General features: G+C 39.0%; 1 protein-coding gene across 6 annotated transcripts in view; it reads left to right on the top strand.

Annotated features, from left to right (window-relative positions):
• The window catches only part of WDR27 (WD repeat domain 27), a 246,079-nt gene extending 222,641 nt beyond the window's left edge, over positions 1 to 23,438 (top strand). For 5 of the 6 annotated variants that reach the window (XM_073022250.1, XM_038001231.2, XM_073022251.1 and 2 more), the window contains one exon: positions 22,129 to 23,438. In XM_073022250.1, coding sequence (XP_072878351.1) covers positions 22,129 to 22,179 — 51 coding nt within the window. In that variant the 3' untranslated portion in view covers positions 22,180 to 23,438. The remainder of the gene's footprint in view (positions 1 to 22,128) is intronic. The other variant, XM_038001226.2, reaches the window with a different exon arrangement.
• Positions 23,439 to 23,658: the final 220 nt, after the last annotated feature.

Raw genomic sequence — 23,658 nt, forward strand, 5'->3', positions numbered from 1 at the left:
AATTCAGTCCTCAGATGAACCCTCCGAAGTGGATGCTGTGATTGGCCCCATTTCATAGATAAAGGAGCTGAGGCAGGTGAGACTCCGTAACTTTCCTTAGATGACATGGCTGGTCAATGGCGGTGCCAGGATTGAAATCCAGGCCGCTGGACCCAGTCTGCTCGGAATTGCTGTGCTGCCCTCCAGTACCCATGGGCACCAGGACTTGCATAGGGAATAATGAAAGCATGAAGGTTCTCAAGAATTTGGATTGTGGAGAAAAGTCACTATTTTCAGAGTTAGATGTGATTTACTCCTCCTTTTGCAAACTTGGAAGATGACTGTCAATGAATAAAGACACCAGTCTCAGTGCCTATGAAAACATTGAAGACAAGGACAGCTTTAAAAACCTGCTTCCTGGCCAGGAGCGGTGGCTCATGCCTGTAATCCCAGCACTTTGGGAGGCCGAGGCAGGTGGATCATGAGGTCAGGAGTTCGAGACCAGCTTGACTAACATGGTGAAACCCTGTCTCTACTAAAAATAAAAAAATTAGCTGGGCGTGGTGGCTTGTGCCTGTAATCCCAGCTACTCAGGAGGCTGAGGCAGGAGAATTGCTTAGACCCGAGAGGTGGAGGTTGCAGTGAGCCAAGATCACACCTCTGCACTCTAGCCTGGGTGACAGAGTGAGACTCTGTCTCAAAAAATATAAAATAAGATAAGATAAGATAAATAACCTTGCCTCCTGGTTGAGGAAACAAACGCTGCCGGAGCCTGCAAGGCTGGGTGACCAAGGAGGGTGGTGGACAGGGACATTCACAGCCTGTTCTGCAGTTAGGGTGGGACCCACATGGTGGTACACTGGGGATGTACCCAATAATGACTTTGCTGGGTCAAATGGTAGCTCCCTTTTACGTCCTTTGAGAAATCTCCAGACTGCTTTCCATAGTGGCTGAAGTAATTTCCATTCCCACCAAGAGTGTTCCCTTCCTCCACAGCCTCACCAGCATCTGTTGTTTTTTGATATTTTTCTTAAAAAAAAAAAAAAAAACCCTTTTAAGTTCAGGGGTACATGTGCAGATTTGTTTTATAGGTATATCACATCAAGGGGATTTGTTGTACAGATTATTTTGTCATCCAGGTACTAAGCCTGTTATCCAATAGTTATTTTTTTTCTGATCCTTTCCTAGCTCCCCACCTCCACCCTCAATACACGCCAGTGTCTGTTGTTGCCCTCCGTGTGTCCATGTGTTCTCTTCGTTTAGCTCCCTCCTGTGAAAACATGCAGCATTTGGTTTTCTATTCCTGAGTTAGTTTGGTAAGGATAATGGCCTCTAGCTTCCCTTGCATCCCTGCAAAGGACATGATCTCATTCTTTTTTATGGCTGCATAGTGTTCTATGGTGTATATATCCCACATTTTCTTTGTCCAGTCTACCATTGATGGGCATTTAAGTTGATTCCATATCTTTGCTATTGTGAATAGTGCTGCAGTGAACATACACGTGAATGTGTCTTTATGATAGAATAATTTATATTCCTTTGGGTATATACGCAACAATGGGATTACTGAGTTGAATGGTAGTTCTGCCTTTAGGTCTTTGAGGAATCACCACACTGATTTCCACAATGGTTGAACTAACTTACACTCCCACCAACAGTGTATAAGCATTCCCTTTTCTCTACAGTCTCACCAGCATCTGTTGTTTTTTGACTTTTTAATAATAGCCATTTTGACTGGCATGAGACGGTAATCTCATTGTGATCTTGATTTGCATTTCTCTAATGATAAGTGATGCTAAGCTTTTTCTCAGTTCTGTTAATGTGATGAATCATATTTATTGATTTGTGTATGGTGAACTGACTTTGCATCTGGGGATGCAGCCTACTAGATTGTGGTGGATTAGCTTTTGCATGTGCTGTTGGATTTGGTTTGCTAGTATTTTGTTCAGGATTGTTGCATCAATGCTCATCAACGATACTGGCCTGAAGTTTTCTTTGTGTGTGTGTGTGTGTGTGTGTGTGTGTGTGTGTGTGTGTGTGTTTGCCATGTTTTGGTATCTGGATGATGCTGGCATCATATAATGAGTTGGGGAGGAGTCCCTTCTCCTAAATTGTTTGGAGAAGTTTTAGTAGGAATGGTACTGGCTCTTCTTTATACGTCTGGTACAACTTAGCTTTGAAAACATTTGGTCCTGAGCTTTGTTTGGTTGGCTGGCTATTTATTACCAGTTGAATTTCAGAGCTTGTTATTGGTTCAGATTCTTTCTGGTTTAGTCTTGGGGGGATGTATGTGCCCAGGGATTTATCTATTTCTTCTAGATTTTCTAGTTCATATGCTTAGAGGTATTCATAGTAGTCTCTGATGGTTGTTTGTATGTCTGTGGTGTTAGTGGCAATATCTCTCTTATCATTTCTGATTGTGTTTATTTGGATCTTCTCTGTTCTTATCAGTCTAGCTAGCAGTCTATCTTATTAATTTTTTCAAAAAAACAACTTCTGGATTTGTTAATCTTTTGAATTTTTTTTGTGTCTCAATCTCCTTCAGTTCAGCTCTGATTTTGGTTATTTCTTGTCTTCTGCCAGATTTAGGGTTGGTTTGCCCTTGCTTCTTTAGTTCTTTTAGTCGTGATGTTCATTGGTTAATTTGAGATATTTCTACCTTTTTGATGTGGGTGTTTAGTGCTATAAATTTCCCTCTTAATACTGCCTTAGCTTGTCCCAGAGATTCTGGTGTGTTGTATCTTTCTTCTCATTAGTTTTGAAGAACTCCTTGACATCTGCCTTCATTCTATTCTTTACCCAAAAGTCATTCAAGAGCAGGTTGTTTAATTTCCGTCTAATTGTATGGTTTTGAGCAATTTTCTTAGTCTTGATTCCTATTTTTATTGAGCTGTGGTCAGAGAGAGTAGTTGGTATGATTTCAATATTTTGCATTCGTTGAGAATTATTTTATGTCTGATTGTGTGATTGATTTCTGAGTATGTGACATGTGGTGATGAGAAGAATGTATATTCTGTCTTTTCAGGGTGATCAGTTCTGTAGCTATCTATCAGGTCCCTTTGGTCTAGTGTTGTTCAAGTCCTGAGTATCTTTGTTAATTTTCTGCCTTGATGACCTGTCTAATACTGTCAGTGGGGTGTTGAAGTCTCCCACTGTTATTGTGCGAGAGACTAAATCTCTTTGAAGGTCTCTAAGAACTTGCTTTGTGCTCAACATCACTGATTCTAAGAGACATGCAAATCAAAACCATAATGGGATACCATCTCATATCAGTCAGAATGGCAATTATTAAAAAGTCAAAAAATACAGATGTTGTCGAGGTTGTGGAGCACAAAATTAGTTCAACCATTGTGAAAGACAGTGTGGTGATTCCTCACAGACCTAAAGAGAAAATTCCCATTCAACCTAGCAATCCCATTACTTGGTATATACCCAAAGAAATATAAATCATTCTATTATAAAGACTCATGCACATGTATGTTCACTGTAGCACTATTTGCAATAGCAAAGACATGGAATCAACATAAATGCATACCAGTAATAGACTGGGTAAAGAAAATGCAGTACATATATACCATGGAATACTATGCAACCATAAAAAAGGATGAGATGATGTCCTTTGCAGGAACATGGGTGGAGCTGGAGGCCACTATCCTTAGTGAACTGATACAGGAACAGAAAACCAAACACTGAATATTCTTACATGTTAGTGGGAGCTAAATGATGAGAACTCGACGGCACATAGAGGGGAACAACAGACACTGGGATGTACTCAACAGTAGGGGGTGGAAGGAGGGAGACAGTCAGGAAAAACAACTAATGGGTACTAGACTTAATACCTGGGTGATGAAATAATCTCTACAACAAACTCCCATGACACAAGTTGTCCTATGTAATAAACCTGCACTTGTAACCCTGGAGTTAAAATAAAAGTTAAAAGAAATGACTTCATGATTGACAGAATGCTGATAAGTAGTTATAAAGCAGCTAATAAGCATATATCATTTTAGATACATGGTTCAAAATGAGAAATAATAACTTATTAAATTGGATTTTATTTCATTCATTTTTATATCATAAACACATTTTGTTTAATTGTCACCATATAAAATCTAGATGCCTAAATCATTAGAATCTGGATGCTTCTGTCTTGAGTGCATATATATTTCGGACAGTTAAGTTTTTCTTGTTAAATTGAATCCTTTACCATAATTTAATGTCCTTCTTTGTCTTTTTTGATCTTTGTTGGTTTAAAGTCAGTTTTCTGTTTTTTGGCTTTTTAATAATAGCCATTCTGATTGGTATGAGATGGTATATCATTGTAGTTTTGATTTACATTTCCCTGATGATTTCTGATAATGAATATTTCTTTCATTTGTTTATTGGCCACTTGTATGTCTTCTTTTGAGATGTGTCTATTCGTGCCCTTTGCCCATTTTTTAATGAGGTTATTTGTTTTTGCTTCTTGAAATTCCCTATAGATTCTGGGTATTAGACTCTGTCCAATATGCATAATTTTCATCTGTCAAAAGATTGTCTTTTTGCTCTGTTGAGAGTTTCTTTTGCTGTACAGAAGCTCTTTCATTTAATTAGGTCCCATTTGTCAATTTTTGCTTTTGTTGCAATTGCTTTAGGGGACTTAGCCAAAAATTATTTGCCAAGGACGAAGTTAAGAAGAGTATTTCCTAGGTTGTCTTTCAGGATTTTAATAGTTTGCAGTCTTACATTTAAACATGTAGTCCATTTTGAATTAATTTACATATATGGTGAAAGGAGTCCAGCTTCAGTCTTCTGCATATGGCCAGCCAGTTATTCCAACACCATTTATTGAATAGGGAGTCCTTTCCTCATTGCTTGTTTTGTCAGCCTTGTCAAAGATCAGATGGTTTTAGATGTGTGGCTTTCTTTCTGAATTTTCCATTGTATTGTATTGGTCTATGTGTCTAGTTTTTTTGCTGCTGTTATTGTTGTTGTTTTTTTTTACCAGTACCATGTTGTTTTAGTTACTGTAGCTCCATCTGGTTTTTAATCATTGTTTTTTAAGATTGCTTTATTGGGGGCACGTAAGGTGTGTGATATGGTAAAGAAAAGCCATCTTTTTTTTTTCTTTGGGCATTTAAATATCTAGAGTTTTAAGAATTAATTTATGATATAGGCTTATAATTCTTCATAATAAAGTATTACTGTACATATACGCCCCACTTAACCTGAGATACAAGCAACATTATTTTGTTAGTGCCATCTTTTACATAGCTTAAAATGCAAAATCATATTTTATTACTCAATAAGAATTTTTGACATAATTTCTTTTGAATAATCTTTTGCCAGCTTCTATTATCTGCATTACTTTGTCCAACATGTGGTAGTATTTTTTTAAATGAAGGCTTATTGATATATAATTTATCTACAGCAAGATTCATTCTTGTGTTGTACAAGTAAATGAGAATTTATAGCTGAGTCATCATGTGACCTCCACCACAGTCAGGATGAAGAACACCCCCACCCAGAGAGATCTCATGTCCCCCCTTGTAGTCACCTCTAACCCCCAGTCACTGGCCAACCCTGGCTTCACTTCTGTGCCTCCAATCTTGTTATTTCAGGCAGTCATGTAAGTTGGAAAGTGTGGTGTGCACTTAGTGTGTGTGTTCCTTCATGAGCGTAGTACTTTTGAGATTTGTTTATGTATCAGTAGTTTTTTTTTTTATTGCCAAGTCATGTTCCATTGCATAGATATGTCACACTTTGTGTATTCATTTGCCAGTGTGTGGATGTTTTGACTGGCTCTAATTTTTATCTATTATGAATGCAGCTGCTAGAAACATTCATGAACAGTTCTTTGAATGAATGCATATTTTTATTGAATAAATACATACAGGATTTCTAGGTCATATATTATTTGTATGTTTTACTTTATAAGAAACTACCAAACAGGCCAGGCACAGTGGCTCACGTCTGTAATCTCATAGGGAGGCCAAGGTGGGTGGATCACTTGAGGCTTGGGGTTCAAGACCAGCCTAGCTAACGTGGAGAAACCATGTCTGTACTAAAAATACAGAAGTTAGCTGGTCATAGTAGTGCATGCCTGTTGTCCCATCTGCTTGGGAGGCTGGGGCACAAGAATTGCTTGATCCCAGGAGGTGGAGGTTTCAGTGAGCTGAGATCGCACCACTGCACTCCAGCCTGGTCAACAGAGCCGGACTTTGTCTCAAATTAAAAACAAATTTAAAAAAATTAAGAAACTGCCAAACTGTTTTCCAAGCACCTGTGCAATTATACCTTCCCACCAGAGGGATATATAAGAATTACATTTGTTTTCACAGTGAGAATGGGGTAGGTTTTATTTGAACACCAGCTAATAAAATGCAAAAAGGCAATTATGGGCCCATTTCAGTTATGAACAAAATTGTATAAATCCTAATAAAACAAGAGCCAACTGAATTCAACTGTGCTTTTAAAAGGCATCTTGACTAAGTGGGGTTTACTCCAAACTCAAGGTCAGCTAAGCATCAGAAAATCTAATGACTTGATTCACTACTTTGATACAGTAAGGAGAAGATACTTTCTTATCTCAGTAGATGCTGAAGAAGCATTTGCTTTTGTTACTATTTAGGATTTAAAATGAAATCTAGCAAAGTAGGAATAAAAAGGAGATTCTTCATCTGAATCTGTTTAGTTGCTATGACAAAGCTTACAGTAAATCTTGTATTTAATGAAATTTTACATGTATTTTCTTATTAAAGAACATGACAAAGATACAGGTTTTTTTAAAAGACACAAATGTCATTTTTACAACTCCTTTTGACACAATACTGGAGATCCTATCCAATATAACAAAGAAAGACAAACAAGAGTGACGACTGGTAGAGACAATACTTTTATTATTTGCAGATGATTTGATTAATTTAGCTTGAAAGACCAACAGAATTATTATGCTATTATAACTAACCTAATTCAACAAGGTCACTGCATGCAATATCTAGTTACAACAATAATTGCACTAACAATAACTAAGTAAACTTAAAAATAAGATTTCCTTTATAATGGCAACTCATACTTGAAAGTATGTAGGAACTTAACTAAAAAAAATAGCCATGGGGAAAAATTTAAATCTCTAATAAACTGCTTTTGGGGTGATCAAACTCAACACCAGGTCGTGGGGGTGACAAAGTCTGGCGGAGTCAAAGGAATGAGAAAAGACAGTTTAAAAGAGAAAGTGGGTCCAGGGGGCCAATGCGAGTATGGAGGCTGTGAAGGCCCTGAGCTCTGGAAGCCCAGACTATTTATTGGTGATCAAACAAAGAAGTGGTGAGAATGTGGAGTTGAAAGGGAGCATTGCATTAAGCACATGATTTACAGCTATGATGGTTTAGCATATGCTCTGCTACTTGAGATAATGGAGAGCAGGTTCTTTTAACTCAAGACACAATCGACCCTGGGAGAGCAAGGAGCAAGGAGCCAGCAAGTCTAGACACATTCCAGAGCCAGGAGCCATGGATTCTATCCAAGCCACGAAGGGTTTTATGCCCTGGGCTTAGATTATGGTGCATCAGGATAGCCTCCCACCCTTTAGCACAGAGCTTGGTGTTCCAAAGGCCATGAGGGGTTTTAGACCCTGAACCCCGGACATGTTCCAAGACTCTTTTACATTATGTCAGTTATGCAAGCCCTGCCTCAGCTTCTCTCCCAACACTCAGCTTTTCTCCCAACAACTGCATAGAAGATCTGAGTAGCATTCCATATAATTCCATAGCTTAAGTTACAGCTTAATGTTATAAAAGTGTCAATTCTCCATTAATGCATAATTCACTGCAGTTTCCATCAAAATGCCAGTAGAACTCAGTAAACTTATTCCAAAAAATATGTAGGAGAAGAAAGGTCCATAAAAGGTAAAGTCAACTTTATATTTTCCCTATTAGAGAATAAAAAATGCTTTTGAAGACACAGAAATAAAAACATGGAGCAGCGGCTCAAGAACTGCAATTAAGCCAGAGAATTCAGAGGGAGACCCATGTATATTTTCAGGCTTGATACATTTTAAATATGGAAGCACAAAATAATGGGGAAAAGATGGGTTATTTGGTACAAGGTTTAGAGAAAAACTGGCTCTCTCCATTGTGAAAGATAAAACTATTTCTATTTAAATATATGATTTAAATATCTCAATTGAAAGGTAAAACTATAAGTAAGTAGAAGAGGCCAGCTGCAATGGCTCACACCTATAATCCTAGAACGTTGGGAGGCTGAGGCGGGTGGATCACCTGAGGTCAGGAGTTTGAGATCAGCCTGGCCAACATGGCAAAAACCTGTCTCTACTAAAAATACAAAAATTAGCCAGATATGGTGGGAGGTGCCTATAATCCCAGCTACTTTGGAGGCTGAGGCAGGAGAATTGCCTGAATCCAGGGAGGGTGGAGGTTGCAGTGAGCTGAGACTGTGCCACTGCACTCCAGCCTGGGTGAAAGAGCAAAACTGCATTTCAAAATGAATTAATCAATCAATAAGTAGAAGAAAATGTAGGATAATATTTTTGTAAACACTGTGCTTGTGAAAAACTTTTGAAATAAAACTTGAAAGGTATAAAACATGAGACAAAAAAATGTAATGTAGTTACAGAATTATTTTCAATGAAGGACACCATGACAAAGTTGATGGCCAACAACTGACAGTAATGTTTAAAGTGTAGAAAAGAGTAATATATTAAAAAGTGTGTCTTGATTCTTGCTAGACCTCAGAGTCACTCAGGGCCCTCCTCTGCACTTGTTGTACCTCACTGAACACTAACTGAAAGTGAATTTCTGTGAATGGGGTGAGCACTTTACTTATCAAGAGCTGACTGCCATGTCATATAGATTCAGAATGAAGCCCATTGATTTAGAAAGATTATTGCATGTCCTATATGAGAGATTTGCTAGTAATTTACGTCTAGGTTTATTTTTATCTTTCCTGGAACTCACTTTGTTTCCTTAATAATGATTTTTTTCTTAATTATTTCTTAATTTATTTCTTAATAATTCTGCTCATTATTATTCCCCTTTATCTTTTCTCACTGTTTTTTTAAATTGTAGAATTCCTGCTAAATGAATATTGGGTTTAGTCTGTTATCTGAACTCTCTTGCACATTTTCCATCCTCTCAACTCTGAGTTACGTTCTCAATGATTTCTTTATATCAGTTTTCCAATTCACTAATTCTCTCTTCAGCTATTTCTTAGCAGGTCTTCACCCATGAATTAAATGTTTACCATCAATGACTTCACTTGCATTTCTATTATAACTAATGTCTTTTTCTTTTACTGTGTTTCTAATAATAAAACAAAATTTATTTAAAGACTACATATTACAGTTATATTGTCTGAAGTTCTTAGTACCTTGTTTCTGCTGTTTATTGTCAACTAACTAATTCATGGAGAGATGATCTTCAGCAGAGTTTATCCTTAAGGATTGCCTGTGACTTCACCTGAGAATGTGGACCTCCAGGAAGCTCTAGGTTTGCTTCTGTAGGTGCTCCAGGAATATTACTAGGCAACACCATATTTCTTTGTTTTTGTTAGTTTCTTGAGTTGGTTATATTTGAATCACATAGACAGCATAAATTAAAACTGAAAACTTGCATAAGGGAAGCCCTGTGATTACAGATTTACTCTATGGGGATATCCTAATTTCTTTTAGAAAAGATTTGTTCCTGTCCTTCATAGCTTGCCTTTCAGCTTATTGCTTTTCTGGGAAACTTCCATTTGTCACACACAGTTACCATGGGGGCAGCTATGACTGACACCTGGCCCCAGTTGGGCTAAATTTTGAAGCTGAAACAGAGAAGCAGAGGCCAAAGCTGAAACCTGATAGCTGAGGAGATCCTGGCTTTTTGTTGCTGTTTGTTTTGCTTGCTCATTTTGTTTTCTCTTGCCATGTGGATTACAGAACTGGAGACACATGGTTTCCAAAGAGAAAAAAGTGTAAGGAGAACACCTATCAGTGAATAGACCCAGGTGATGAAACTGAAATGAAGTACTGGTGATTCTTACATCTACGGCTCTGGTTTTCCCCAAACCCCCAAATCTGTTTTTTTCTTTAGCTCCTTTAGACATTCCAATAACCATACAATAAAATGTCTTTCTGCTAAACTAGTGCAAGGTGGGTTTCTGTCCCTTGCCACTGAGTTACTCATTCCCTCTAAATTATTACAGCACCTTTTCTCTCTCACTGAAGAGACATTTGGAGAGTTTTCCTTTTTTCTCATTCTTGGTTGTCAACTTGCCCAAGAGACTCTCCTAATGTCACTATGTCTCTTAAAAAGTCTCTTTAAAAATAACTCGTTGCCCATTTTCTGCAGCCCCATTTTCCATAAAATAAAGCTCACAACTAGTCAATTGAGTCCCGCAGGCAACCAACCCTGAGCCTCCTTACCTTTTGTCAGTTTTCAGTCTCCAAGTGCACTTGCCTCTGGGGATGAGCTGATGTGGACAAGAGAGCTGGGTCAAGTGGCACGTCTTCTGTTTACATGGACAGAGACTGGACATTAAGAGATCTGGTTCCTAGCCAAATTCAGAGTGTATTCACGTGAATAAGTCCTAATATGTTTATCTGCTGGACTTTGTTGCTTTTTCTTCATTGCCATTTTCTTTTTCTTAATGGTTCAAGCATTTGGAAATAGAAGTGCCACAGCTATCTGAAAAGTATTTTTATGTTGTTTCAAGAGCTGTCCTAGGCAAATTATTAATGTTCCAATATGTCATTAGTATGAAATTTGTAGCAGTGTTTTGCAGACTGAGTTATTTAAAACAGATAAGCCTCACTTAAAAAAAAGTCTAGAATGTGTGTGGCTTAACATTGTTGTCTCTGATATAATCCAGTTAAGGAGAAATTTTAAATTTGACATGTCTATGAGGGTAAATTTATTTTGGGACTTTTAAATAAATGCAGTTTCACTCCAACATGAAATCAGATATGTTTTTTAGCCTTGAAATAATTAATTTCTCCCTCCAGAATAGTGTGCTCATTCAGGCCAAACTCTGCTCTATAAATACTAGTTTATTACTCATAGGAATAAGAGTAAGTTGTATACTCAGTCTGAAAATTTCACATTTTTTTCTTTCTTATCTATATCTATCATTTAAATCATAACATTTACGTAGTGCTTTCTGTGTGTCTGGTATTATGATAAATGCTTTATATAAACTAATTCAATCCTTACAACTTTTAGATAGGTAATATTATTACCCCAATAATTGTCCTAAACTGAGGTAAAGAGAATTTAAGTAACTTCCCTCAAATCATGTAGCAAATGTATGGGAGAACCAAAGTTTGACTCTAGAACCTGTGTTGGTAATCACTGCACAAAAACTAGAGAAAATATTTTAAAATTTTAACCAAGTAATAAAAGGTCTAGCTGCTACTCTGTGCTTCTTCTAATGGCTCTGCAAGTCTTCTCTAACGTAGGAGATTTTATGTGTATATGTGTCTAGCAGACTCAGGGCATTGCCAGTGTGAAATAAGCCCAAAAAAGTCCTGTTATTGTTATTTCTGTTTTTTTTTTTTATGTTTGATTCACTTAATCAATTATGAAAGCAAAGCTCTATCAATGTCAATCTAAAAATGATCAGTCTAGGAAGCTACTGATAGATTGATCATCTAAAAATCTTCAGCCTAGGAAGCAACTGATAGATTGGTAATCTAAAAATGATCAGCCTGGGAAGCAACTGATAGATTGATCATCCAGAAATGATCAACTTAGGAAGCTACTGATGGATTAATAATACATGACCTGCTATGGGCTGAATGATGGTGTCCCCTCAAATTTCATGTGTTAGAACCTAATACCCAATGTGATAGTATTAAAAGATGATTAAGTCGTGAGGGCTCCACCCTCATGAGTGGGAATAACACCTTCTAAGTGAGGTTGGAGGGCATGCTCCTGCCCCTCCTGCCATGTGAGGAAGCAGCAAGATGCACCATCTTGGAAGCAAAGAGCAGCCCTCACCAGACACCAAATCTACTGGTGCCATGATCTTGGACTTCCCAACCTCCAGAACTGAGTAATACATTTCTGTTTTTATAGATTACTCAGTCTAAGGTATTTTTTATAGCAGCCCAGATGGACTAAGACATCACCTAAGATATTATTGGGACACCTTAAAACTAGCAATGTCTTACAAAAGAAAAAATGTGGCAGCTTTGGGAAGGCCAAGGTAGTCAGGGAATACTTACTCTAATAAGTTAAGAGGCTAGGACACTTGTCGTACAACTGTGGTTCTTTTCTATGGGCACCTGTTTTCAGATGACATCATAGTATTCAAGCCGTGGACATTTTAAAACTTGCCTCATTAGCCTTTAGAATGGAAATAATTTTATTCCCTTTTCCTTTTTCTTAATGGTTTTAAAATCAAACTCATGAAAATGACTCCTACCTCATTTTAATTTTAAAAAATAAAATCTACTACTCTTTGAGGACAAAAAAACCCCTGGCATCTCTGAAATGAAGTATTCCCAATTCTTGTGTAATTAAGAAGTTTGGAACCAACCTGAGGCCTTGTGGGAGATGACTATTGGCTGTGAACAAGCATGCAGACTCATGGGTCAGGATAAAGACTGAGATTTGCCGCTATGGCTCTAGCTCTGTATTCTTAGACCTGATGCTGATTTATTACTTTGGTGCAAAAGTAATTGCAGGTTTTGCCACTGCAGTGACAAAAACCGCAGTTACTTTTGCACCAACTTAATATGACTAGAACTGCACCAAGAAGACTCTGTAGTCAGCCTCGGACTCAACTAGCTAGCTTCTAAATTTAGATGTTGCTGAGAAACATAGTAAATGGAAAAGCCACTATCAACCACCTGCAAGAGCGAAAGCCCCATGTGGCTGCACTTAGTGGGTCTGAGGTGCTGGCAGAGGTATAAAGAGAACTCATTTCCCCTGTCTGAGTTCAGAGGCTGATTAGGGTTAGATATAGGAGTCAGACAGAATGAGAGCAGAATGCCACCTTTATTATTTAAAAAGCCTATAAAGCCACATCCTGTGCTATGGATCACATTGCATGCTCCTCTACCCCAAAATATTTATGTTGAAGTTCTAGCCCCTGACATCACTATATTTGGAGATAGGGCTTTTGGGAGGTGATTAAGGTTAAAAGAGTTCATAGAGGTAAGGTCCTAATCTGACAGAATTGTTGGCTTTGTAAGAAGAGGAAGAAAGATCTCTCTCCTGTCTGTCTCTCTCTCCCCACTCACGTGTAAACTGATAGAAGGTCACGTGAGGACACAGTGAGAAGGCAACCACGCAAGCCCTCACCAGAATGTGGCCATCCTGTCAGCTAGGTCTCAGACTTCTAGCTCCAGCACTGAAAATGGTAATTTGTATTTTTCTAGTCTCCTGGTATATGGTATTTTGTTATAGCAGCTTGAACTAAGACAGATTTTAGTAACAAGAAGTAGAGTGCTGCTGCTGTAACACTTACAAATGTGGAAGTGGCATTGAAAGAGTGATGGATGGAGTCTGGGGGAGTTGTGATGTGCATGCTGGAGATGCAAACAATAGTAGTGACTCTGTTGAGGGTTCTGAAAGGAAACAGGAGAGCTGGAGAGAAAGCTTCTAGCTTCTGAGAGGGAATGTAAATAATTATACACAGAATGTGAGTAAAAAACAGGAATGTTAGAGGCCATCTGGTGGGGTCTCAAATGGAAGTGAAAATAATGTTACTGAAATTGGAGGAAAGATGGTCTGTGTTATAAAGGAACAAAGAAATTGGCTGAATTGTATTCTAGTATTTTGTGCAAAGTAGGACTTGTGAGCAGTGGAATTGGATATTTAGCTGAGGAGATTTCTGAGTAAACAATTGAAGGAATGGCATGGTTCCTCCTGATTGCTTATAGTAAAATGAAGATTTAGAAAATTATTAGTCTATCAATATGGCAAAAAAAAAAAGGAAAGCTTGTTCTAAAAAGACCACTAAGGGTGTGGCTAAAAAAAATTTGTTAAAGAGATTATGGGTGTAACTCATGGACTTAATCAACTCTCTTGGCAGATACTGGGAATAGAGATGGGATTATACCAGTGGAGACACTGCCAGTGTAAACTAATGGGAACAGAGAAAGAGGAGGAACAGAATGAAGGAAACCTGTCAGGTGCCTTGGAGTCTATAAAATAGAACTATAGGGCTCTTTGGCTGTAAATGTGCACTATTTCTCAAGAAAAGGGAATGATCCTGAAGATGATTCAGCAGTGAGCAGGGCTGCCACTCCCACCACAGGCCCATCAGGGAGCACAAATTCCCATTTGGTTTCACAGGGTACAGCTTGTCTGGCTTTGGTGGGTCAGATATGCCCCTGCTCAGTGCCTTGGGAGGGACCACTCTCCAAGTCATGGAGACGCTGCTGCCACCCCAGTGGGCCTGAAGGCAGGGCATGAAGCTGAGAGGGTTGTTCTCCAACCTTAAAATTAAATGGAGTTTGCCTTGCTAGGTTTTGGGCTTGCTTGGGACCTGTCACCCCTTCCTTCTTCCCATTTCTCCCTTTTGGGATGCGAATGTCTATGCTATGCTGGTCCTACCATTGTAATTTGGAAAATATAACTTTCGTTTTCAAAGGTTAACAGATAGAGCTTTAGAGGAGACTTTGGACTTTTAGACTTTAGAGTTGATGCTGGAATGAGTTAAGACTTTTGTGTCTGTTTGGATGGAATGAATATATTTTACATGTAAGAAGAATATGAGTGTACAGGGGCCAAGGGCAGAATATTATGAAGCACTTGTATTTCCCCAAAATTTATATGTGGAAGGCCCAACCCCCAATATGACTGTGTTTGGATATAGGCCTTTTAGGAGGAAATTAGGTTACATGAGGTCACAAGGGTGGAGTACTAATTCTATAAGATTGGAGACATTATAAAAGAAGAAGAAAGAGAGATCTTTCTCTCTACATGGCCAAGGGAAGGCCATATGAGCACAAAGTCAGAAGGTAGCCTTCCACAAGCCAGCAAGAGAGCCCTCACCAGAACTCAACCAAGTTGACAAGTTGGTTTTGGATTTCCAAGCCTACAGAACTGTGAGAATTACAAATCTGTGTTTAGGCCCCTCATCTATGTTATTTTGTTATGGCAGCCTGAGCAGACTGAGATATCTGGCAAAAGAGCTTGTTAACACTCTCCTGAATTTGCCCTCAAAATGCAGATCCTGCCCCACCAAGTTAATATTTAGTTGACAGCTGATACGGTTTTGCTGTGTCCCCGCCCAAATCTCATCTTGAACTGTAGTTCCCATAATCCCTATGTGTCATGGGAGGGACCTGGTGGGAGGTAATTGGATCACGGTGGTGGTTACGTCCATGCTGTTCTCATGCTAGTGAGTAAGTTTTCACAAGATCTGATGGTTTTTATAAGGGGATTTCCCCCTTTTTCTCAGCAATTCTCCTCCTGCCATCATGTGAAGAAGGACATGTTTGCTTTCCCTTCTGCCATGATCATAAGTTTCCTGAGGCGTCCCCAGTACTGCAGAACTGTGAGTCAGGTAAACCTCTTTGGGTATCTTTACAGCAACTTTGAAACTGGGTAACAGGCAGAGGTTGGAAGAGTTTGGAGGGCTCAGAAGGAGACAGGAAGATGCGGGAAAGTTTGGAACTTCCTAGAAACTTGTTGAATGGCTTTGTCCAAAACGCTGATAGTGATATGGATAATGAAGTTCAGGGTGACGTGGTCTCAGACGGAGATGAGAAACTTTTTGGGAACTGGAATAAAGGTCCCTCTTGTTATGCTTTAGCAAAGAGACTGGCAGCATTTTGCCTATGCCCTAGAGATCTATGGAACTTTGAACTTGAGAGAGATGATTTAGGGTATCTGGCGGAAGAAGTTTCTAAGCAGCAAAGTGTTCAAGATTTGACTTGGGTGCTCTTAAAAGCGTTAAGTTTTATGTATTCATTAATATATGGTTTGGAATTGGAACTTATGTTTAAAAGGGAAGCAGAGCATAAAAGTTCAGAAAATTCACAGCCTGACGATGTGATAGAAAATATAAACATATTTTCTGAGGAGAAATTCAAACTGGCTGCAGAAATTTACATAAGTAATGAGGAGCTAAATGTTAATCACCAAGACAATGGGGAAAATGTCTTCAGGGCATGTCAGAGGTCTTCATGACAGTGCCTCCCATCACAGGCCCAGAGGCCTAGGAGGAAAAAGTGGTTTTATGGGCTGGTCCCAGAGCTTTGCTGCTTTGTGCAGTCTCAGGATTTGGTGCCCTGCATCCCAGCTGTGGCTAAAAGGGGCCAAGATATAGCTCAGGCCATTGCTTAAGAGGGTGCAAACCCCAAGCCTTGGCAGTTTACACATGGTGTTGGGTCTGCAGATGCACAGAATTCAAGAACTGAGGTTTGGGAACCTCCACCTTGATTTCAGAGGTTGTATGGAAACACCTGAATGTCCAGGCAGAAGTTTGCTGCAGGATTGGGGCCCTCATGAAGAAACCCTGCTATGGAAGTGCAGAAGGGAAATGTGGGTTTGGAGCCCCCACACAGAGTCCCCACTGGGGCACTGCCTAGTGGAGCTGTGAGAAGAGGGCCACCCTCCTCCAGACCCCAGAATGGTAGATCCACCAACAACTTGCACCGTGCTCCTGGAAAAGCTGCAGACACTCAGTGCCAGCCCATGAAAGCAGCTGGGAGGGAGGCTGTACCTTGCAAAGCCACAGGGGTGGAGCTATGCAAGTTCATGGGAGCTCACCTCTTAATGAGCATGACTGGGATGTGAGACATGGAGACAAAGGAGATGATTTTGGAGCTTTAGGATTTGGCTACCCCACTGGATTTTGGACTTGTCTGGGGCCTGTAGCCCCTTTGTTTTGGCCAATTTCTCCCATTTGGAATGGGTATTTACCCAATGTCTTTACTCCCGTTGTGTCTGGGAAGTAACTAACTTGCTTTTGATTTTACAGTCTCATAGGTCAAAGGGGCTTGCCTTGTTTCAGATGAGACTTTGGACTTGGATTTTTGGGTTAATGCTGGAATGAGTTAAGACTTTGGGGGACTGTTGGAAAAGAATGATTGTGTTTCAAAATGTGAAGACATGAGATTTCGGAGGCGCTGGGCCAAATAATTTCGTTTTATTATGTCTCCACCTAAATATCATCTTGAATTGTAATCCTCATAATCCCCATGTGTCTAGGGAAAGACCTGGTGGGAGGTGATTGGATCATGGGGGTGGTTGCCCCTATGCTGTTTGATATGGTTTGGCTGTGTCCCCACCCAAATCTCATCTCGAATATTAGTTCCCATAATCCCAACAGGTTGTGGGAGAGACCCAGTGGGAGGTAATTGAATCATGGGGGCAGTTACCCTCATTGTGTTCTCATGATAATGAGTGAATTCTCATGAGATCTGATGATTTTATAATGGGTTTTTCCTCCTTTGCTCAGTACTTCTCCTTTTCACTGACATGTGAAGAAGGACATGTTTGCTTACCCTTCCACCATGATTGTAAGTTTCCTGTGGTCTCCCCAGCCCTGTGGAAATCTGAGTCAATTAAACTTCTTTCCTTATAAATTACCCATCACACCGGCTAATTTTTATATTTTTAGTAGAGACGGGGTTTCGCCATGTTGGCCAGGTTGGTCTTCAACTCCTGACCTCAGGTGATCTGACTGCCTTGGCCTCCCAAATTGCTGGGCTTACAGGTGTGAGCCACCATGACCAGCCTAAGATTTTTCTTTATCAGGAGATATTTTTGGTTACTGATTCAATCTCCTTACAAGTTATAGGTGTATTCAAATTTTGGATAATTTTTTGTGATTCAGTCTTGGTAAGTTTTGTGATTCTGGGAATTTGTACATTTTATCTAGGATATCCAATATGTTGGCATACAATTGTTAATAGTACTTTCTTATAATCATTTTATTTCTGAAGAATTAGTAGTAAGGTCCACAACTTTCATTTCTGATTTGAGTAATTAATTACTCACTTATAAATAAGACTCACTTATTTATTTTTCTTAGTCCATATAGTTAGAGGTTTCTCAATTTCATTTTTCTTTTCAATGAATCATGTTTTTTTTGTTTCCTTGTTTTTCTCTGTTTTTCTTTTCTCCATTTTGTTGATTTTTGCTCTAATCTTTCTTATTTACTTCCTCTGCTAGCTTTGTGATATGCTTGTTGTTCTTTCTCTAGTTTACAAAGTTGTAAAGTAGGTCGCTGATTTGAGCTCTTTTTTTTTTTTTTAAATGTAAGTATTTATAGCTATAAATTTCCCTCTTAGCATTACTCTTGCTGTGTCACAGATTTTTTTGCATGGTATGTTATTTTTATTCATCTCTAAGTATTTTCTGATTTTTCTTATTATTTCTTCTTTGATCCCTTGGTTGTTTGAGTGTGTCATTTAATTTCCACAATTTTTGACTTTTCAAGTTTAACTTATATTATCAATTTCTAAATTCATCCTGTATGGTCAGAGAAGATACCGTGTATGATGTTTATCTTTTAAAAATCTATTGAGATTTAATTTGTGGCTTAACATATGGTCTATTTTGGGAAAATGTCCCATGTGCACTTGAGAAGAATATGTATGCTGTTCTTGTTTGGTAAAGTGTTTATCAGATCTAGTTGGTTTATCGTGTTGTGTAAATTCTCTATATCCTTACCTCTCTTCTGTCTGGTTGTCCTATCCATTATTAAAAGAGGAGTATTGAGACCTCCAGCTATTATTGTAAAACTGTTTATTTCTTCCTTAAATTCTACTAGTTTCTGCTTCATGTATTTTGATGGTCTGTTATTAGGTCTGTAAATGTTTATAATATTTATATTTCTTTGTATTATACCTTTTATTAATATATAATGTCCTTTTTTGTTTCTTTTAGCCTTTTTGACTTAAAGCTTTTTTATTTCTGTTATTACTGTATATACCCCTGCTTTCTTTTGATCACCATTCCATTCAAAAGGAATGCATATGACAGCATATACAATTGACACTTGAACAACATGGGTTCAAACTGTGCAGGTCTGCTTGTATGTGGATTTCTTTAACCAATGCAAATAAAAATTTCAGCATTTATAGGATATAAAACTCGCATATATGGAAGACCAAGTTTTTGAATATACAGACTTTACAGGGCCAACTATGGGACTTGAGTATGTGCAATTTTTATTTTATATGGGAGTTCTTGGAACTAATACCCCAAGTATACTGAGGGGCAGTATAGTTGAATTATGTGTTTTTAATCCATTCTGTCAATCTGTCTTCTCGTTGGAGAATTTAATCCATTTACGTTTAAACTAATTACTGACAATGGGGGACTTACTACTGTCATCTTTCTGTTTGTTTTTGATACACCTTATAGTTTTTTGTCCCTTATTTTCTGCATTATGGCCGTCTCTTCTGTTAAGCAAATTTTTTAGGTAAATCCTTCAGTTTCTTTCTCAATTTCTTCTGTGTATATTGTATAGCTGTTTTCTTTGTGGCTACCATGGGAATTACATGTAGCATTCTAAAGTTATAACACTCTAGTTTGAATTTATACCAGTGAATTTCAATAACACAAAAAATTCTGTTTCTTTACATCTCTGTCCCCACCCCTGTCAGTTGTTGACATTACAAAATACATTTTTACATATTTTGTTCTCCAAAACATAAAGTGGTGATTATTTTAAATGCATTAGTATCTTAAATTATTTAGAAAATAAAATGTGGGGTTACAAACCAAAGTTATGATAATATTAGCTTTTAGACTAGTAGTTTTTTTAAAATGTATTAGTCTTTTAAATCATGTGGAAAACAAAAAGTGGAGTTATACAGTGTTGCTATAATAATACTAGCTTTTATAACTGCCCATGTACTTACCTTTATTAAGATCTTTATTTTTTCATACAACTTCAAATTCCTGTCTAGGGTCCTTTTATTTCACCTTGTGGGGCTCCCGTACACATTTCTGGCCGGGCAGGTCTCGTGGTAACAAACTTCCTCAGCTTCATTTATCTGGGAATATCTTAATTTTTCCCTTACTTTTGAAGGGCATCTTTGCTGGTGTAGGATTCTTGGTTGAGAGTTTTTGGGGGCTTTGTTTGAGTTTTATTTTAGCCCAAGGAATAAGACCATTGCCTTGTGGTCTGCAAAGTTTATTATGAGAAATCTGCTGATAATCTCAGAGAATCCTTTGTGTGTAATAAGATTTTTCTCTTGCTCCTTCCAGAATTCTCTCTTTACCTTTGGCCTTTGAAAGTTTGATGATGATGTTTCTCAGCGTGGGACTTTTTCAGTTCCTCTTAGTTGGAATTTATTGAACTTCTTGGATATACATTTATAGCCATTTTATAAAATCAAATTTGGGAGTTTTCAACTGTTATTTCTTCTCCTGCAATGTATAAGTTGATCCCCTTGAGGGTGTCCCACAGGCCCTTTAGGCTCTGTTCACTTTTTTTCAGTTCTTTTTTTCTTTCTGTGCCTCAGACTTGATAGTTTTCTATTTTTTCTTCACCTGCTCAAACTTGCCTTTGAATTCCTCTAGTAAATACTTTATTTCAATTATTTTATATTTTACTTCATAAGTTTTTTGTTTCATTTTAGGTTCTCTGTCTCTTTATTGATATTTCCGTTTTGTTCATACATAATTTTCCTCACTTTATCTAGATCTCTCTTTAATTGTTTGAGTAATTGAAAACAATTGTTTTAAAGTCTTTGTGCTGTAGATATGCCATCAGAGTCCTTTCTGAGACAATTTCTATTACCTTGTTTATCTTTTTCCTTTGAATAGGCCATACTTTCCTATTTCTTTGAATGCCTTGTGATCTTTTATTGAAAACTTGACAATTGAATCTAGTAGTGTGGTAATTCTGAAGTAAAGTTCTCCCTCTTCCCCTGGGTTTGATTTTTTTGTCATTGTTCTGTTTATTGTTTCTGTTTATTTTGATTTTTGCAGCTTGACTCTGTGCCAAGGACCAGCCTCAGATGTAAACTTCACATCTTCTTAGTTCTTTTTTTGAGCCTTTCCTGTGGCGTGCACAGTCACTTTCTTTTGTTTTCTTTTCTTTTGTTTCTTTCTTTTTATTTTATTTTATTTTTTTTTTTGAGACAGGGTCTCACTCTGTCACCCATGCTGGAGTGCAGTGGCATGATCTTGGCTCACTGCAACCTCCGCCTCCTGAGTTCAAGTGAGTCTCATGCCTCAGCCTCCTAAGCAGCTGGGATTACAGGTGCCTGCCACAGGACACAGCTAATTTTTGTGTTTTTAGTAGAGATGGGGTTTCACCACATTAGGCTGGTCTCGAACTCCTGACCTCAAGTGATCCACCCACCTTGGCCTCCACAGTCACTTTTTAATTTTTCCCAAGTACATAGTTGTTTTTTAAGGTCTAATTTTTTACTGTCTGGCTGCTATAAGGGGAAGAGAGAAAATTGGAGGAGGGATCAAGGGCGCCGACTCCTTCAATGCCCTGGAAGTTGCTTCTCCTGGAGGAAAGGGGCTTGTAGCCATGTGGGAAGGGTAACAATGGCTGCCCTCCTATTTGCACCCTCTATAAGAAGAAGCATCCATCGCTGCTCAGAGCAGAGATCCCTGATATTTGGAGGATGGGTGCTTTCTGCCCATCCTGGGTTCTGCAGGCCCTGTGCAGATCGCTTTTGAAAGGTGTGCCTGGGGGTGGGGGTCAGGGAGGGGGAGCTGCTAATGTGCCAGAATCTGAAGTTGACAAAAATTAACCAAGTTTATAGTTCAAGTCTTCCTCTGGAAGTTGCGAGCCTTCAACAGACTCCATAAATTCAAAGTACTGGAGGTGCGTACATCCAAGTTTGCCAGTACGGTTGCTATCTGGGTGGGGTGGATTCCTGGCACCTCCTCCTCCTCCTCCATCAGGAGTGCTCTCCTGCAGCCTGCTTCTCAGCTCTGCCTGGAAGGAGGCGTGTGGGCACTAGCCAGGATGTTCCATGCCCTTTTGTGCACCACAGACGGATCGGCTCTGACAAGGGCACCTAAAGTTATTAAAACAGCAGTGAAATGTAGTTTGAATTAATTAAGTGTCAGAATAATATCTGTTGTATATATAGATTCTACTATGTTAATGTATTTTACTTGATGTTCCAGAACATTACAAATAAGGAAAATAACACACTTTTGGCTTATTTTCTTATAGAGTTATCAATTAATAAAAGGCGACTGGAATTACACGGTATTTTATTTTCAATTACAGCTCGCCACAGCTACCTTGGATGGTAAACTCCAGCTCTTTCTAGCTGAGTAATCACTGACCTGTGAGCTGGGCCCAGGAATGCTACTAGGAACAACTTAAAAGTAAGAAGTAGTGGTTCATCCATCACCGGGCCAGAAGCAGCAACTGTTTTTCATACTTTGAAACTTGCTTCAGATTTCCCTTTTATGCAAGCCCCTTCCCCCTGTGTGTGCCATGTCATAGTTTTACGTCTTTCTGCTCCTCAAAAGGGATCCTCCTCATTGGGAAAATGAAAGTGGAGTCCAGTACTCCTACATAGAATTTGCTAAAGTTGAAACAGAATATCCTTCCATAAAACATAATATAGTATTTGTTTGATAATTAGAGTTAGAAGAAAAAAGAGAGAATTTCTTTTGGGCAGTGAAAATAAAGGAGTAAACAGTCCTAACTGGCTGTGGTCTTCTGATTAGTCGGCTCATGGCTCCACATGGTGAGTGTGGCCTCTGCCCATGGGTTCTGTGTGGTGAACGTGGCCTCTGCTCATGGGTTCTGCATGGTGAGCATGGCCTCTGACTGTGGATTCTGCTTGGTGAGTGTGGCCTCTGCCCGTGGATTCCGCATGATGAGCATGGCCTCTGACTATGGGTTCTGCTTGGTGAGTGTGGCCTCTGCCCGTGGATTCCGCATGGTGAGCATGGCCTCTGACTGTGGGTTCTGCTTGGTGAGTGTGGCCTCTGTCTGTGGGTTCTGCATGATGAGCGTGGCCTTTGACCGTGAGTTCTGTGTGGTAAGTGTGGCCTCTGCCTGTGGGTTCTGCGTGGTGAGCATAGTCTCTGTCCCAGGACCTTTGCCTCTGTGCACAACATGGCTTCTGGGCCCTCCTCCCACAGCTGATGATTGAACAACCGAGGCAGGGCTCCACAGGCTGCCTGGACACATTCATCAGCGATAAATAGCTGTCCTGGGAATTAAATCTGCATATATTGGACTCCTAAGATCCCAGGACCCCATGGTTATAGGATCCTAGAAGAGTGAGGATGCTTCCAAGTCAATTCAAGATTCCAGAAAACCTCAGCAGCCTGTGATGCCCCATGTGAGGACCCCTGGGACCAGCCAGGAATGCCCTGATCTAGAGTGGTCTCTTATCTGTGAAGCCAGGGAGCTGGGGGCTTTCATCCCACCCAGAGCTTCACCGGCCACCACTTGTCTCTATTTTCACAAGAGATGCAGTGTGCTGTGACCTCACCTTCTATGAAATGTCACAGGGTCGACTTCCTGGGATCCTTATTGGAACTTTCACACATTGACCATAAATGTGCATGCATTTTTCTTTTCTTGTAATATTTTTGAGAAGCAAAATTTTAAAATAACTCATTTTTATTTTTCCAATACTTAGAGTTACCCAAACATTTAAAAATATATTGTTTCCCCTTTGTTAAAATGAAATTTATTTAAAACTAGTTAAAAAAAGATAAATAAAGCAGATGTAAGGCAAGAAAGCCAGTCTTATTTAATATTCTTAATTTCAGTAAATCATTTAAAATTTTGACA

Source organism: Chlorocebus sabaeus, chromosome 13 (genome assembly GCF_047675955.1).
Source record: "Chlorocebus sabaeus isolate Y175 chromosome 13, mChlSab1.0.hap1, whole genome shotgun sequence".
Lineage (NCBI taxonomy): Eukaryota > Metazoa > Chordata > Mammalia > Primates > Cercopithecidae > Chlorocebus > Chlorocebus sabaeus.